The sequence below is a fragment of the Solanum tuberosum genome, unplaced genomic scaffold (genome assembly GCF_000226075.1).
Source record: "Solanum tuberosum cultivar DM 1-3 516 R44 unplaced genomic scaffold, SolTub_3.0 scf00409, whole genome shotgun sequence".
Lineage (NCBI taxonomy): Eukaryota > Viridiplantae > Streptophyta > Magnoliopsida > Solanales > Solanaceae > Solanum > Solanum tuberosum.
Genome location: NW_006239346.1, coordinates 182062 through 197736, shown reverse-complemented (window position 1 = coordinate 197736; position 15675 = coordinate 182062). Strand labels below are relative to the sequence as shown.

At 32.6% G+C, this 15675-nt stretch overlaps 3 protein-coding genes across 4 annotated transcripts in view; 1 reads left to right on the top strand and 2 right to left on the bottom strand.

The window, feature by feature from the left end:
• Positions 1-254: 254 nt before the first annotated feature.
• Positions 255-1217, bottom strand: LOC102580932 (uncharacterized). 2 transcript variants are annotated; one of them, XM_006363002.2, is made up of 2 exons: positions 945-1217; positions 255-774 (listed from the first exon to the last, which is right to left on the bottom strand). In XM_006363002.2, the coding sequence occupies exon 2, from the start codon at positions 760-762 to the stop codon at positions 424-426; it is 339 nt and encodes a 112-aa protein (XP_006363064.1). In that variant the 5' UTR covers positions 763-774; positions 945-1217; the 3' UTR covers positions 255-423. The 2 variants fall into 2 exon arrangements, with proteins under 2 accessions (XP_006363064.1, XP_006363063.1); XM_006363001.2 differs by having other exon boundaries at positions 255-781; positions 945-1216.
• Positions 1218-3279: 2062 nt separating this feature from the next.
• On the bottom strand, positions 3280-9400 carry LOC102580589 (probable anion transporter 3, chloroplastic). Its single transcript, XM_006363000.2, has 8 exons — positions 8785-9400; positions 6395-6621; positions 5818-6169; positions 5647-5691; positions 5254-5400; positions 4703-4840; positions 4562-4595; positions 3280-3906 (listed from the first exon to the last, which is right to left on the bottom strand). The coding sequence occupies exons 1-8, from the start codon at positions 9202-9204 to the stop codon at positions 3737-3739; spliced, it is 1533 nt and encodes a 510-aa protein (XP_006363062.1). The 5' UTR covers positions 9205-9400; the 3' UTR covers positions 3280-3736.
• A 4868-nt stretch (positions 9401-14268) lies between these two features.
• Positions 14269-15675, top strand: part of LOC107058020 (uncharacterized) — a 4221-nt gene continuing 2814 nt past the window's right edge. The window contains exons 1-3 of the mRNA XM_015303278.1: positions 14269-14277; positions 14915-14983; positions 15351-15608. Coding sequence (XP_015158764.1) covers positions 14269-14277; positions 14915-14983; positions 15351-15608 — 336 coding nt within the window. The remainder of the gene's footprint in view (positions 14278-14914; positions 14984-15350; positions 15609-15675) is intronic.

The following is a 15675-nucleotide window of genomic DNA, read 5'->3' as shown; positions in this document are numbered from 1 at the left end:
CAGTGTCCGGGGAAACTTGTGTTCGTCTTGACTATTCCACCAAGTACCTTCTACCTCCCACCAGGTAACTTTGCCCAGCAAAGCTTAGGCAAATGGGAAGGAACACTTTTAACTTTATTATGACTTGGCTGGGATTTGAACCTCGACCTTGTGAGTAAGAAGAGCTACACTCCCTTACTTGGTAGCATCAAATAATTCTAGTCATACATAACATGTGCTTATATTAGATTTGTATCATCCAGGAACAAAACTAGTATAGCAAAAAACACGCTCCATTGGCAAAGTTGACAACCAACAGTAGATTTATATACATGTCTAGAGAATCCAGTATCAGTCTGTAAAGCTGAACAGAAAGAAAAAGCATTTGTTGATGCAGTTACAAGTATATCCATCAGAACAAAGACAAGAGAGCTTAGAAGAACATTAATAGACCTGTAAAACAGGCCTTTTGCCAAGCCTTTTGATTTCTCTATCCATTTGACCAGTGAGCATTAAACCAAACATCTTGAAATCACATAACAAAGACCAAAAAGGGTGTCCAAATGTTGCAGGAACATTCCCTTCAACAAAAAAATGACTATACCAAGCCAAGCCATACCCAAGAATTGGCACAAGTATCACAAACCACTTATTAAACAGCACTGTGTAAACCAAGCATAAGATACTGCAAAGTGTACCAACAAAATGCCAACGCCTTGTTGCTGGTTTTGAGTGATGATTCATGTAGTAAGGCCAAAACTCCTCCATGCTTCTGAAATTCATAGCTCCCCACAACTGCAAACTTAATCAAACAGACAAAAAATTGGAATTCTTGATTAAAAATCAGATCTTGGAACCAATCATCAATAATACAGAAATATTTTATCAAGAAAAACAGTTCAAGAAACCCCAAAAATGCTTAGTTGAATCAATTTTCTTGGGGGGTTTGGCTCTAAGGTCAATACCTTGGAGTTCACAATCAAAAACCCAGAAATCTAATCAACAAATTAAGGTTTTGGGTATGACAAAAACACAAACTTTAGCAGCAAGATCCAATAAAAATTGGTGTGGTTGACCAAGTATGTGATTTTTTTTATTTTTTTTTAAAAAGATGTAAAATTGTGGGCCTTGCTAGGTAATGCTATTTGTTTGGGAAATTAAAGAAATAAAAAAGGAAAAGGTGGGTTTGAAGTTATCATCTTCAAAATAGTAATTTTTGTAAAATGGTCTTTCTTTTTATCAGAGATGTGTGATGGCAAAAGAATATATGAGATTTCAGAAATATGTTGATTGGTCCCATTTTTATCTTGTTTTTTCCATGTTGACCATTGTAATTTTGTCCTATTGTTAGTTTGTTACTTGTTGGATAACTTAAAAAAACTAGTTTGCTACTTGATGACTTTGGGGATTGGTAATTGAATATCACTAGGCCCTTTGCTACCCAAAGAAAAAAGGATTAAAAGAAAGACATAATACATAAACACGATCTTTAACTTGACTTCAACGGACAATTATGATCTTTAACTTTGGGTGTGCATAAATAAACACTTCAACTTGTATAAAATTGAACAAATAGACGCATTCGTCCTACATGACACCCTACATGGCAATTTTGTGTCCAACATGATTAATCGTGTGTATTATGTCATGTAGGACACGTGTGACTACTTGTCAATTTTATGTAAATAATCAAATGGAAATAATCAGACAAAAGCTTACAACAAAAATCTCATTAACTAGGGTTCATGTGGTAATTTAAGCATGAACAACTACTTAAGAATCGAAACACATAAAATACCATAGTCACAATAGTTAAGAAATCAGAACTCAGAGTAAGAAACACAAATCAAATTCAGAATTCATGGAACTTTGGGTAGAACCCTAGATTTATCTTTTTACTGACTGAATTTAAATGTAGGGCGTGAATACGAACTTAGTCCAACACTATGAATAGCTTTGCATATATGATTATAAAGCTATTGGGTTTGGAAACTTCATTTTCTTGAGCCTAAGGAAGAACACTAGCTTTCTTTGAGGAAATCTTTGATCTTGGAATCTTGGTGCTTGATCTTGAGAAAAGAAACCCTTTTATGGAGTTCTTAGAGTGGAAGAACTTGGGCAAACCTTGGATGGAAGAATTCTCTTTGTATTTTAAATTTTTGACATGGAAGTTTTAGGGTTCTTGATGGAGAAGAGGAACCCTAGGTGAGATTTGAGAAAAAAATTTGGAGACTTGAGTGTTTAGGTTGATGATAATGAAAGGACAACCAGTTAGTTGAATGATATACTCCTTTAAAACGCCCAAAAAAGACTTAAATTGAGGCTAAAAAGCTCGGAAAAGGACCAAAGTAACCTTGGAACACGTGCATGAAGTTTCTGTAACCATGGAACATTCCATCATCCGTAGTGTCGGCCATGAAACAACGACTGCATGACAAGGATTCACTGAAACGGGCATAAATTTTTTACTCCCAACTCTAATTAATGTAAACTTGATGGAGTTGGAAAGAAACTCATAAACCTTTAGTTTGATAGGTTATGGGCGACCTAACTCTTCATATTTTAAGAGATATGATCGTTTGAAGTTGACCCAACTAAAATTTTATATTGAAACTCAATCTGTAAGGAAGCTTTCAACTCAACTTTGTGATAGATGGTTCTTATTACTTTAATTGAACTCCAAATCTATTCTCATCCTAAAGAATTGACCTTAACACGTAAGCACAACTTAAGAATCACCCGATAAGACCTTATACGCATATGAAGAATGGTTCAAGTCTTAGCATAGAATTTTTTGAGGTGTACAGTTTTTCTTTGGGAAAACTACACAAATTAGACCCATTGGGCGAAGTATTTATCCAAATTGGACCCACAGTTCAAACTAATTACCCGATTTCCCCCTTATTCTATTCACTGAATCACTACTTCTTCATCCCTGATACCATCAGAGTATGATACAACTATAGCAAGTTACTTTCCCTTTATTCTAAATTATCAATTAATGTTATTAAATAGGATTATCTGTAATTACCTTTTGAATGACTTGATTGTGTAAGTAGTTCTTTTACCTAAGTTCATAGAACTTAAACTCATTTAAATTTAGTGGTCTGTAGTGTGTAGGAATTATAGTAGAACAATTATGATTCCAATAAGTATGTCCTGCGTCTCATATTAGTTGATCATTTTTCTTTTTGACACGTATATTAAGAAATCATAAATAAGAAGATAATTTTACTAATTTACGACTTAAAAAAAAATCTTGAGAATTTTACAAACAATTATGAACACTTTAAAAAAAAATTAATTAATGCTTTCTTAATTTAGCAAAGTAGACAATTACTATAGACAACTATTTTTAGTAAGATGATCAATTGCTATGTGACGGTGGGAGTAATAACTAGATGCTTACAAGGAATAAAAAGAAAAAAAAAAGTAAGCTATTCATCTTTCCTTCATTACAGAAAAAGATAAAATAGTAAAACTACACTGAAAAATAAATTAACATATTGTTCACTCACATCCCCAAGACTTGAGTGAAAAGAAAAAATGGAATATTTGTAAAAAGATGTACTTTGTGGTCCTTCCTACAATCTCTTAATGAATTTATAAGCCATGATGGAGAATATATTATATTAGAGTATAATATAATAAGTTGCACACACTCTTCACTTTCGATGCCGCACATACACTTTTGGCTAATTCGACACACACCCTTGACATTTTTGAAGAGTCTTGAGCAACATAGATAATATATAGTCTAAAAGACTCTCTCTCCAGTGGCATAAACATTCCAAAAGATGGCTGTAACAAAGTAGAGGCAAGCAGTGAGAGTTAAGAATGCTTGAAATGATCCAAGCCATTGTACAAAGAACCCTGTTCCAATTGTGCTGATTATAGCTGCCAGTGTTCCTGCTGAATTAGATATCCCTGTTTCACAAATAGAAAAATTGTTAGCTGCACATAGAGGTCGTCCGTATTACATATACAACGTTTATTTTATGGTATAACATCAATAAAACTAATACAACGTTTGGTTACTGGTATATGGAATGTAGTACTGGAAACTTAACGTTGTGTTCTAATTTGGGTTTAACTTCTAAAGGAAATTATGTATATTATCAATACGTAGATAAGAGTATTTAAAGATGAAAATGTTCTTAAATTACATGACAATCCATGTATAATTATTCACCGCTCTCCTCCCAGTACTTTCTGTCTCTCCTTCATATTTTGCAACTGAGTTTCTTTACTTTGATTGTCTTTACTATTTCTACTGTCAGTACTTTCCTTTCTTTCTTCGAATTTTCATCATAGCTTTTGACTCGTGCATTTCTTTTGAATATGTTTTTTCTTGAGCTGAGGAAACAACCTCTCTACCCCACAAAAGAAGGGGTAAGGTCTGCATACACCCACCCCTCCCCAGACCCCATGTGTGGGAATATACTGGATATGTTATTGTTGTTGTTTGTATTATTATTCACCGCATAAATAATTCCTGCATTATAATCCCCTTACTACTAGATTGTCAATGGAACAATCTCTTAGAGTCGTAGAAGTAAGATTAGTTAGTACAAATACATACCATGTAGAAATCCTGCATACTGAGGTGCAATATCCTGTCCAAACAGAAAACGCAAGCTAAGTAAATTGACTTTCAAAGTAAAGCATCAATATTGGCTTGTGAGGTTATAGAAGTGTATTCAATTGAGTTATGTTGCCTTACTTGCATATTAAGTAGAAAACCAGCTTGGCTGAAAGCGCTGAAGCTCAGGGCTATGGTTATCAGCACTGATGCAACCTCGGGCGTTTTGGCAAAATTCAAGCAGAGTAAAGCCACCCCGGGTCCAATGAAACCAATAGACTGCAATGTTTAAAACAAGACGTGAGAATTTCATTAAAAGTTCAACACAACATGAATAGTAGTCTAAGATTTTGGATTAGCAGTACCCTTCGAATAGCAGAAAAGAAATGTGGATTATCAATGTAATTTTCATATCTATAAATGATAATTGAGGAGAAGAAGTGGGAGGAGATGAAGAACTACTCATGTGTTGTATAAATGTAATAGATGACTTGCTGTTCATGACTGTTTTCTCAAAGAAGGTGTAATTCTTGCAAAAATCACCATATCATTATAGGTAGTTATTTCGTGATCTCTATAGACAATGTAAACTACAATTTTAGTATAATATCACCTGAAAAAGTTGATTCCCCTTGCCCTTTAGCCCAATAAAAAAGGAAAAAGAATCCTGTTTCGAGAAGTCAATACGTTACCTGCATGACTTTCCTGACAAAGGTCAATGAGTACCCTGCTTTGATTAGGAAATCTGATGCAGCTCCGGCAGCATAGCCTGAGATTGCCATTGTACCCCAAGGCACTGCACTGAACCAAGCTGCTTGCTTCAAATTCACATTGAAAACCTAGCAACAGCGGAAACAATTTCATTCAAACAGATATCAGGAAGACTTTCAAGGTTTTTCTAATAATTGGCTCTCAGTCTAAAACACTTGGTATATTTGCAACCACACCACAAGTTGAAGAATGTAACTTAGAACATATTATATAGAGGGAACTTCTTTTAATCTTCTTAGCAAGATGAACTCATGCAAGATCTTCTGTGTTGCCAAAGGCAAAAAGGCAGATTAAACAAGGGAATCATGACTCACCGTTTTGAAATAAACAGGCATCCAGGACAGAAGAACAAAATATCCCTGCAACAAGTTAAAGAGTTTTAAAGGTCATTATACAATCTTCAAAGTTCAACATTTTATCACCAAAAGTAACGACATTTATGTTCTAATATCAATAAAGAACCAAGTCATAGAAAGAGGGGGTACCCAATTATTAGTGACATTAGCGAAGATAATAGCCCAAGTGGGCATTTTTGACAATAGCAGACGCAGTGGTGGAAGTTCTCCTTTTTTTAAAGAAGAAGAATCTGATTTCCCTGCTTGGATTAACCTCAACTCTGCTTTAGTGATAGAATTGCTTTCTTGTGGATCATTTGTTACCCGGCTAATCCATGTTGTAAGCCAGAGAAGTCCAAGAGATGCGAAAAGGATGAACGGACCAGATATTCCAACTGAGGTCATAAATAATGGGGTTAGCACCAAACCCACAACATTTCCAAGATGGAAACCACCCATGGATATTCCAACAGCAGTTGCCCGTTCATGGCATGGAAACCACCTGCATAATTGGAGGCACATACAAACTCAGCTACTGTTGAAATTGCAAGAAAAAATTCTTTCAGTAACATAATCATAGGTTTCCGCAATTTTGGCGTTTCAAGCTATAGTCAGCATTTTCAGTATTTATGAGTATTCTCAATTTGCCACAAGTCAAAAATGAGGCGACTTCAAAAAAATACTGAAGTTGCTAGGTGTTTATGCTACAATGAGAAATTCAAATTACCTGGACAAAAGAGTGTTCATGGAAGGCAAAGCTACTCCTTCAGCAAGACCAAAGAAAGCACGAATGGCCAAGAGACTGATTGTGGAGTGATTTGCTGCCCATGGAGTAAGGAGAGTAGCCAGAGACCAAAGAGCTGCACCCCAAGCAATCACTTTCTTTCCTCCATATTTATCAACTAACGCTCCTCCAATCACCGAGGAAAATATGTAACCCCAGAGGAAAGATGACTAGCAAAGCGACAATTATTTCATCATCAGCATTATAGACATAAAAATATATTCAATAAATGCAATGCCTTGTTATAACTCTTTATCTATAATCTTGGCATTTCTAGCTATGTATGAACGATGGGAAGCTCAACCATATTACTCTATACTGAAGCAGCAGCAGCTGACTAGGTTTTAAATTGATACTCTAACGGCAAGACCGTTACATATCCAACTGACATTACATGCTGCATCAACCTAAATCACTAATAAATTTTGTTTGGAGCATAAATATTCCTATTTCAAAGATGTGTAATAACAGAAACCTCAAGCATGAACCATAACTATACTTGGAATAATTATGATGTGTCCAGAATTATTCTTCGCAATCATCTGCCCGTCTACAGTGCTACAACTAGAGTTTACAGGTCTGATCAATATTACATTAGCATCCAAAACTTAATGCCTTAATTATACTAAAGGAATTTTTTGTAAGCTAATAAGATAGACTGTTTTTCTTCCTTTTCTCTTGTTTTTTTCTTGAAATTCTTAAGACTAAATCGATAATCAAAAAATATTTCACTGGTCAGATTGTATAAATTTGACTATAAGATCAACTTAGGACAATCAATTTAAAATAGAGTAAGTCAAACTTTTTTGTGCCTACTTGTCTTGTATACTCCACCCAAAAAGAAAAATAAGTTAAAAGTTTCATTTCCAAAGCTACCAGTAGAAAAAAAGGGTTCCCTCAAAGAAATGATTAATAAAACATTTTAGTAATATGTATAAATTAAATGAGTAATAAACCTACTACAAAAGGAGAGATAGTGCTGAAAATGAAGAAGGTTTGTTGGTGGCTTTCACTTTCAATTGTTGTTAGATATGTATCTTCTACCAACTAATCTTAGAAGCAGGAAAATGACTTGTCCTTAAGGTGAGGAGGTTGTGACTTAAGGGTCAATAAAGTGAATAAATTTTCATTTAGAGCTAAAAACAAAAAAAACATTAGTACGTGATTTCTTCCGATTTACCTAAACTTGGTAGGTCAAAGTTACGCGGAGCTGTGCTGGTAAAAGATAACAAGTTTATAGTGAAATAGTCATGCAGATTAGTCTAAATAGCTAATTGTTTAAAGAAATAACAGGAAAGTGACATCCCTTTTTGGGAGCAAGGAAAATGCTTTTAAGTTTTAGTAAAGCCAACAAAGGGACCCAAACAGCAACTAAACTCTTAGAAATACAACAAAAAGGCCAGGATAGAGGTCCCACCCAGATCAGAATCCATCCCCAGTTTGTGGTTGAATGTGAATTTCCTAGCAGACAAAGCTTGATGACTCAGATATACATTCTTCTTTAGAGTTCATCTCATTTAAAAGTCTCACCGCCTACGAGTTGTTGCATAACTCTATCCACTAAAGCTCAAGAATATGAGAAAAATCACCTATCATTTTTTTTTATGTCAACTGGGATTTAAATGATTATTTTCACACGCTTTATTGACCATTACACGTAACTTGAATGAAAGTTCATCTCCTTAAAGGTAAAAAACAATTTGCAATCTTCTACTTGAAAGAGTTAAAAGCTAACACTTGTTGAGAAACGTGAGTTCTCAGGTTCAAACCTCAGCAGAGACAAATTCTTCTCATCTATCCTAGCCTTGTTGGACAGAGTCACCTAGTACATGATGCTGGTGGGAGGTGGCAGCTATCCAATGGAATTAGTCAAGATGTGCGAAAGCTGGCCCGCATACCAGAGTCATTTAAAAAAAAAAAGAGTTATAAGCTAACACCACTTGGGAGGGGGGTGAGGCATGCAAGCTGACCATATCTTAGGCTTTTCTTGCTTTCCATTGTTTCAGTCTTTTATATTAGCAGACTTGGCAGGTAAATAACAGCTACCATTCTGATCAACCACAAAGACTGGTCCCCCTCATTCCCCCACCCACCCCACCCCACCCCAAGTGTGTAATATTGGAATAAACTATAATGAGGAATTGCACTCAATATTATCACAACAACAGCAACATACCGTGTGTGATACCATTGGTACGAGCATAGGATGTACGCGGAACTTATTTTTATCTTTATTTATAGGTGCAGAGGCTGTTTTCGATAGACTCTCGCAATTCAAAGCACAATTATAAGAAAAATAAGAGCAGAAGCCATTAAATAAGCAAAAGAAGTACCTGAACAATACCCAAAAAAGCATTGCTCCATCCATGTTTAGCAGCTAAAGGAACAATAGCAACAGACATAACAACTCTATCAGCATTACACAAACACATAACACAAGCCATTAAAGCCACCACTTTAAATCTCTCTGCCACCATAAACTCTCTTTCTTCACTTCTTCCACCAACAAGCATTCCCCTCTCTATCCCCTCTGCTGTACACTTCACAGTAAATCCCCTCTGCTTCTTCTCCAAAAAATCTTCCTTTTTCAATCTTTGATCTCCACCACCAGAAAGATTCAAACTTTTCCATTTTTTTTGAATTTTTGGCTGAAATCCTAAATGGGTTTTCCTAAAATTGATCAATCCAAAATGGGTATTTGAAAAAGATGAAGAATGAAATTGAATTTTATTGCTAAATCTAACAGCTTCCATTGGGAAGAAGAAGAATCTTGAATAAAAGGGATAAAAGAATGAGTCTTTTTGTTGTAATGTAAATTCCTATAACAAGCTCTTTATATGAAACATTTTGATATTATTAACTATAACAATATGTAATGAAATTGGGGTTGTTGAAGAGGATTAATTGGATGCATTTATATATAGAGATTGATTTTCTGGTGAAAGAAATGAGGAGGAAGGGGAAATTGCGTGCGTGTTGAAAGTTGGTGAGTTTGTAGGACTTTTTTCTCTTTGAGGGTATTTTCGTCCATTTAAAAAGTTTACCTAACAACCAAAAAAACATTACTCCTCCATCCCAATTCATGTGACACATTTCGAATTACGAGATTCAAACAAGTTTCAATTCCCGATCAAACTTAAACTGTATAACTCTCGAAAAATGAAATATATCACATAAAATGAGACAAAGAGAGTACTGTTGTTGGTGATAACATTTTGGATCGTTTGATTCGTGGGATATGGATATAAACAATTTCCCTATAACAATCTAAAACATCTCAAAGATATTATCCACAGTGTATATGCACCTAATATATATTAACCTTAATTAATACGTATGTAACTATTATGAATTAGTTTAATCTACCACCTTTATCATTGATAAAGTAAGTAATATAGTTTGATGTATGTGTTGGATTTAAAAATTATCTTTTTACTATAATGTAATATTAAAACATTGACTATGATTTATTTTATTTTCACGAGTGAAGGTTTTAGGTTGTCACACGTCACATAATTAATATGAAAGCAAGAACTATTAATTACATATACGGATTGTGATGGAATTGTATTTGTTAATGATGTAGTACGTCATAATTGAATTATTTAAATTAAAATCACAATCACATAAAGAAATTCAAAATTTCTTGTGCTCTTTCTAAAATAAATTGTATTTCTAAAATTTAATTGGACAAAAAAAAATTCTTTTCAGTTATTTTTGGTAAGAGAAGATATATGCGATTAAATCAGTACAATTTTTGATAATATTATAATTAGTATTTTAAGAAATATTGGCCTTTCCAATTGTCCCCATGAAAATAAAATAAAATAAAATCACAAGCTTCCATTTATTCCCTTTTTTAATTAATTACTTACTAATTATGAAATGCTAAATCTAAGTTCTCTAGATTCACCTAACCTTTCACACGCTGAAAAGGTATATGGCAAAAGGTATTTGAATTTATTATTAGTGGTATAAAATAACTTCTTAATGGCTTGAATTAAAATAAAATAATTGAATATTTTCACACTATATGGTACATTTTAAATGTTTATATAGTTGAAATTGACTATGAAAATAAGAGGTATCACTAGAATAAAACAGGTAGATAATTAGGATTTAAATTTCAATAAAAGAACTTCAAAAATAAAATTAGATTATATTTTCTCATATAAATTTTATACGAGTCGTAGACAAAATGAGCCGATCACGAAAATTATTCACTTTCTTTGGAATAATTTTTTTATTATTTTAAAACTAGTCTTTGATTATAAAATTTTCAAAGTCAAATTAGAGTTGAATACTAAATATGGATCAGTGCTTCAACTCCCATTTGATTTGAGATTTTGAACTTGAAATTTGAGATTTTGAAATTGAACGAATTGAAGTTTTGTAAATATAAGTTAAATTTCTCTTAAGAATCTAAGTTAGTTTTTAAGAACTTGAAAATATTTAAATATTAGATTTCAAAATTCGGTCACAAGATTAAATATATTACATATATATTTGAAGATAAATTTCTAAAATATGATCTCAACATTTATGGTTAACCGCTTACAAAAAAATATTTAAAATCTACCATCAAACACCTACGAAATTATTTAATAATTAACTCAAATATCAGTATCATTAAATATAATAGAATTATTTTCAAAAGTGGTTGCATGAATTAGACATTGCAAAAGGGCAATGTCGTCCATGCAATTTAAGTTGTTTAGAATTTGAAATGTGACACGTTGGCAATACGTGGACTTGACTAAGGCAAATAATGTTTTTTTCTTTTTTAAAAAATATTTTTGCTTTATTTAAGGCCAGTCAGGTCAACTCCCAACAACCCCCCACCCCATTGAATTTGTTGAAAGTATTTTTTTAAGAATCAATGAAAAGGTATTATCTTATATCTTTTGGATAGGGGTGTTCATGGATCGGTTTGGATCGATTATTGGTCAAATTTAAAATTAAATTAATTTAATTGGTTCTTATATTATCAAAATTAAATCAAAACTAAATATAATATACATTTGTTGATTTAAGTATTATCGATTTTGGTTCGATTTGATTCAATTATTAATCATACATTAAAAAAAATAAAAAAATATTCATTCAGAAGAGGGGAAAAAGATAACAATTCATTTGAAATGAAATATAGTTAAAACAATTAACACTGCAGACGTTTCGATCACTTAATTTACCGTGACTAAAACTTCAAAATTCATCATTCTGACTTAGAAGGAAGAGACAATGTATTCCTAGTCCTATCAAAAAACTATCATAGACATTTATATACATCATACATTAAATCGATAAAATAAATGTACGTGTCTATGACATTTTTGCTTTCATAAATAAATTTTGATGAAAACATATTTAAGATATTTAAAATTGTTTACAAAAATAATATATTATGCATGTATAATAGTAAAATAAATGTATATAATTTATCGGTTCGATTTGGTTATTTCTTCAATTTTTTTGTACAAAATCTAAATCAAATCAAATATTATCTATTTTTAAATTCAAACCAAATTCAAACCCAAATAAAATCAGTTTATTTAATTAATTTGATTTGATTTTTCGATTTAGATCATTTTTTATCCAAATTGTAAATACCCCTAAATTTGTTTTTTTGGAGAAAAAAATTCAACCTTTATAAATTCACTTATTAAAAGAAATCGCAATCAATAAAATATTGATCATGTTTTTTGTGAGATTGAGATGATCTCGATTAGGGGTGCGCATCGGTCGGTTCGGTTCGGTTTTAGGTGTTATTGGTTCGGTTTATCAGTTTTCGGTTTGTAAATATGTCAAACTGATAACCAAACCAATAACATATTTCTTATCGGTTTTTGGTTAATCGGTTTATGGTACTTAACGGTTCGGTTTTCGGTTTAACCAATAAGAAAATACTCATATATATTATATACACGATAAGAAAATTTTCAAATAAACCATATGATTTTTCCAGCATTTGGCATGAAAGTAATAATCATAAAAGTAACAATCATTTTTCTTGCAAGTTTAGACACTAGACACATTCAAAGGAAAAAGTGTGAAAGTAACAATCGTTTAATCATTAACAATAAGACTAGTAAATTTAGTATAGTCTTATTGGGTTATCGGTTTAACCATTAACAAAAATTATAAAACCGGAAACCGAACCAATAACCCAATAAAATTTTTTGCAAAACCTTTTAAAAACCGTTAGCCCAATAACCCAATATCAATAAACCAATAGTATTTTTTTCGATTCGGTTTATTGGTTAAATCGGTTTTTGCACACCCCTAATCTCGATTAAAGTCAATTCAACATTTTCCTACCAATTTTATTTTCCTTTTGAAATTTTCAATGAATGGGTCCTCGCCTTTTGAAAGATAATGTTATATTACCCTTATATAGAAATGACACTTAAAGAGGACCAACACTGCATTATTTGATTGTACCAAAGGCAGTACTAATTGTACATTTAAAAGGACCAACACTGCATTTTGGGATTGTACTAATGGTAGTACTAATTGTACATCAATAAATAAACACACTTTCTCTACAACTTTGTTCCTATAATCAGACAAATTGGTAACCCTAATTTCTCGCCTCCTTCCTACAATAGCACTATTCTCTCAACTCTTCCTTCTACTTGTGATCTCTTCAATGGCTAATACGTCTGCTCCTTAGTATATCCTCTTTCTCTACACACTTTCAATCTCTCTCTGAAGCCACAATTTCAATCTCTCTCTCCGCCTTTGCTGAAGATCTGGGTTTCTTTCGGACCAGCTGCGCAGGTACTTGTTCATGCTTTAACTTACTCTCCTCCTTCGTAAAGTCTCTCAACTGTTCCTTCTGCTTCTCACCTCTTCGATGGTCAATCCATCTGCTGCTTGCTGTTTTCTGTTTGTCTACAGGGTTCAAATCGGACTGTCAAGCTTTCCTCAACATTTCTGCATGTTTCGGACGACCTACGCAGGTATTGCGTCATCGTTTAGGCCAAATTAACATGTTTCCTGTGCCAGCTCTAACGGAAAGCCTAACGTATAGTATAAGCGCCCCCAAAATTCCACTGATTTTAGGCTTCAATATCAAATCAGGGCCCGCTTGATTAGATGACCACCGCTCTCCCGATTTTCACAAACGTTTTAAGCTTCGAGTTTGATAGATGAGATAAATCTATCTTTTGGAGTAAATTCCGCCATATTAGACTCACAAAATGGTATCATCTCTTAATTGCAGCCTTATTTTAGGATTTACAATCTTAAATGTTAGAATCAATGTTTCACAAGATTTGGGTTTCCTGCTTCGAAGGTATGTCTACAGTTCTCTTCAATTTTTCTGTTACTTTGCGCCTCTCTCACTCACTTCTGAAAATTGGATGACTCTTGGTTGAGTTTTTCACGGCCTTGCTTTATTAATAATAACAATTTTTTGTGTTTATAATTCTTTTAAACGTAATTTCTTCATGAAATTTTGACTTTAATGTAATTGTACTCGATTTACATATTTGATCTCTTCGATGAATTTTATCTTTGTTATTATCTAATTGGTGTCTTAACTAAATTATCGTGCTGGAAATTTAAGGTGACAAATTGACGTGTAAAATTAAATCGTCCTGAATATGCACTCAAGGTGTTTGATGATGTGTCCGATTATCTTATTTAAAATAGTGTTTCTCCTTTTAGATTCTACCAGGGAAATCTCTAGGACAACTGATGATCGTGCCCGAGTCTGAGGCCAACTACCATTTTTTTGTTTCCAAGGCCCTCTTAGAAATGAAATGCAACATATCTTAAAACATACTTTGACTGCACAACTTCACTTAACTTTCATGTTGTCTGTTGGAGAAGAGACAATTATTATTCAAGAATAAATGTAAATTCTATTTCTAAGCCCTTCAAGTAAATTCCAAATTATTTTTTGCACCCTTTAAATTTTGTGTCCCTGTTACAGATTTTCTGTGAAAAAAGAGTTGGCGAATTGTAGTTTGTATATTAATAATAGCCTATCATTGACCAAAAAGAAAAGAAGCATAAAGTAGTAAAGAAACTCTTATAACCAATCGGAAAATGTCTTTACAGAAAAGAAAGATAAAATAAATGATATATTTTATGTGGTTAATTTAACTATTTCATACGTGAATGAAAACGCACAACAAATAATTAATCAAAGATATCTAATTAAAATATTTGTTTGAAATTAAGATAGTCAATTAAAACATGATCTTATTCAAATATCTAAATAAAATATTCTAATTTACAATTAAATATTAAGCATAAAGAAAATGGTACTCAATAGGAAATGATTAAATAAACATTCAAGAATCTTTACATAAGATTCTTTAAAAGAAAGGAAATATGAGCTGGATACATTGGAATATATATATGTTTATGACTGCTAACTTGCTCAATCTTGGATTTTTTATGTTTCTTCTTTTCTTGTATTAGAGATTGTACCTTTGACATTTAAGTTTACAGGTACTTGGAGAAGAAAGGAAAGGAAAGAAATTGAAGAGATGCCATGCAGGGAACATTGAGCATTATCAGGTACATCGAACTTAATTTTGATTTTTTTTCTCGAAAACACTTTCAACTGGAAGGATTAGCTATTAGAGTTACCCTATTTTCACAACCCGTTCTCCTATGTGGAAAGTCCAGTATTTCTCCCTCTTTAGTTGATTTAATTTTCCAGTTGGATATGCAGTTGAATTATAATGTTGAATACTAACATATGTATATGTAGATAAACATAAACTATAATTTGCTTATATGACAAGGGAGACTTTTTTTGAACATGAAGAATTCTTTGTAAGATAAGTTATTTGTTTTTCATAGAGTGCAAGTTTCGGTATATAAATAGCAAACAATCTCCATTTTTAACACATCTTATTCATAAACTTATGCAAAAATGCAGATTTCAATCAATAGTTATCGCCTTCAGGGAATTAAAAAATCGGCTCAGAGATTTGTTCCTATACCATTTGCCCCTGATGGTTTAACTGAAGAATTTTATGATCTGCATGCTTATAACCCTGCTGAAAGTAAGTTCATTATGAAACTTCAAGTTCATCCAGAACGAATGAGCCAAGAAGATAGTCACGGATTTGATTTGCTTATCAGGTACTATTATAAATTTCTATTTCTACTACATTTTAAAAAATGTAATGAAGATGTACGTGTTCAGTTTGAAATAAGCTATAAGATAGTCATGTTATGACTTATTCAGTTTATTACTTAAT

What these genes read in the sequence shown, in the direction of transcription:
- LOC102580932 (XM_006363002.2), bottom strand. Translation starts at nt 762, where the DNA reads ATGAATTTCAGAAGCATGGAGGAGTTTTGGCCTTACTACATGAATCAT.
- LOC102580589 (XM_006363000.2), bottom strand. Translation starts at nt 9,204, where the DNA reads ATGGAAGCTGTTAGATTTAGCAATAAAATTCAATTTCATTCTTCATCT. An exon ending in TGCCTGTTTATTTCAAAACG is followed by an intron (nt 5,401 to 5,646) that starts GTGAGTCATGAT and finishes CGCTGTTGCTAG; the next exon opens with GTTTTCAATGTGAATTTGAA. An exon ending in TTGTCAGGAAAGTCATGCAG is followed by an intron (nt 4,841 to 5,253) that starts GTAACGTATTGA and finishes TAAACATTGCAG; the next exon opens with TCTATTGGTTTCATTGGACC.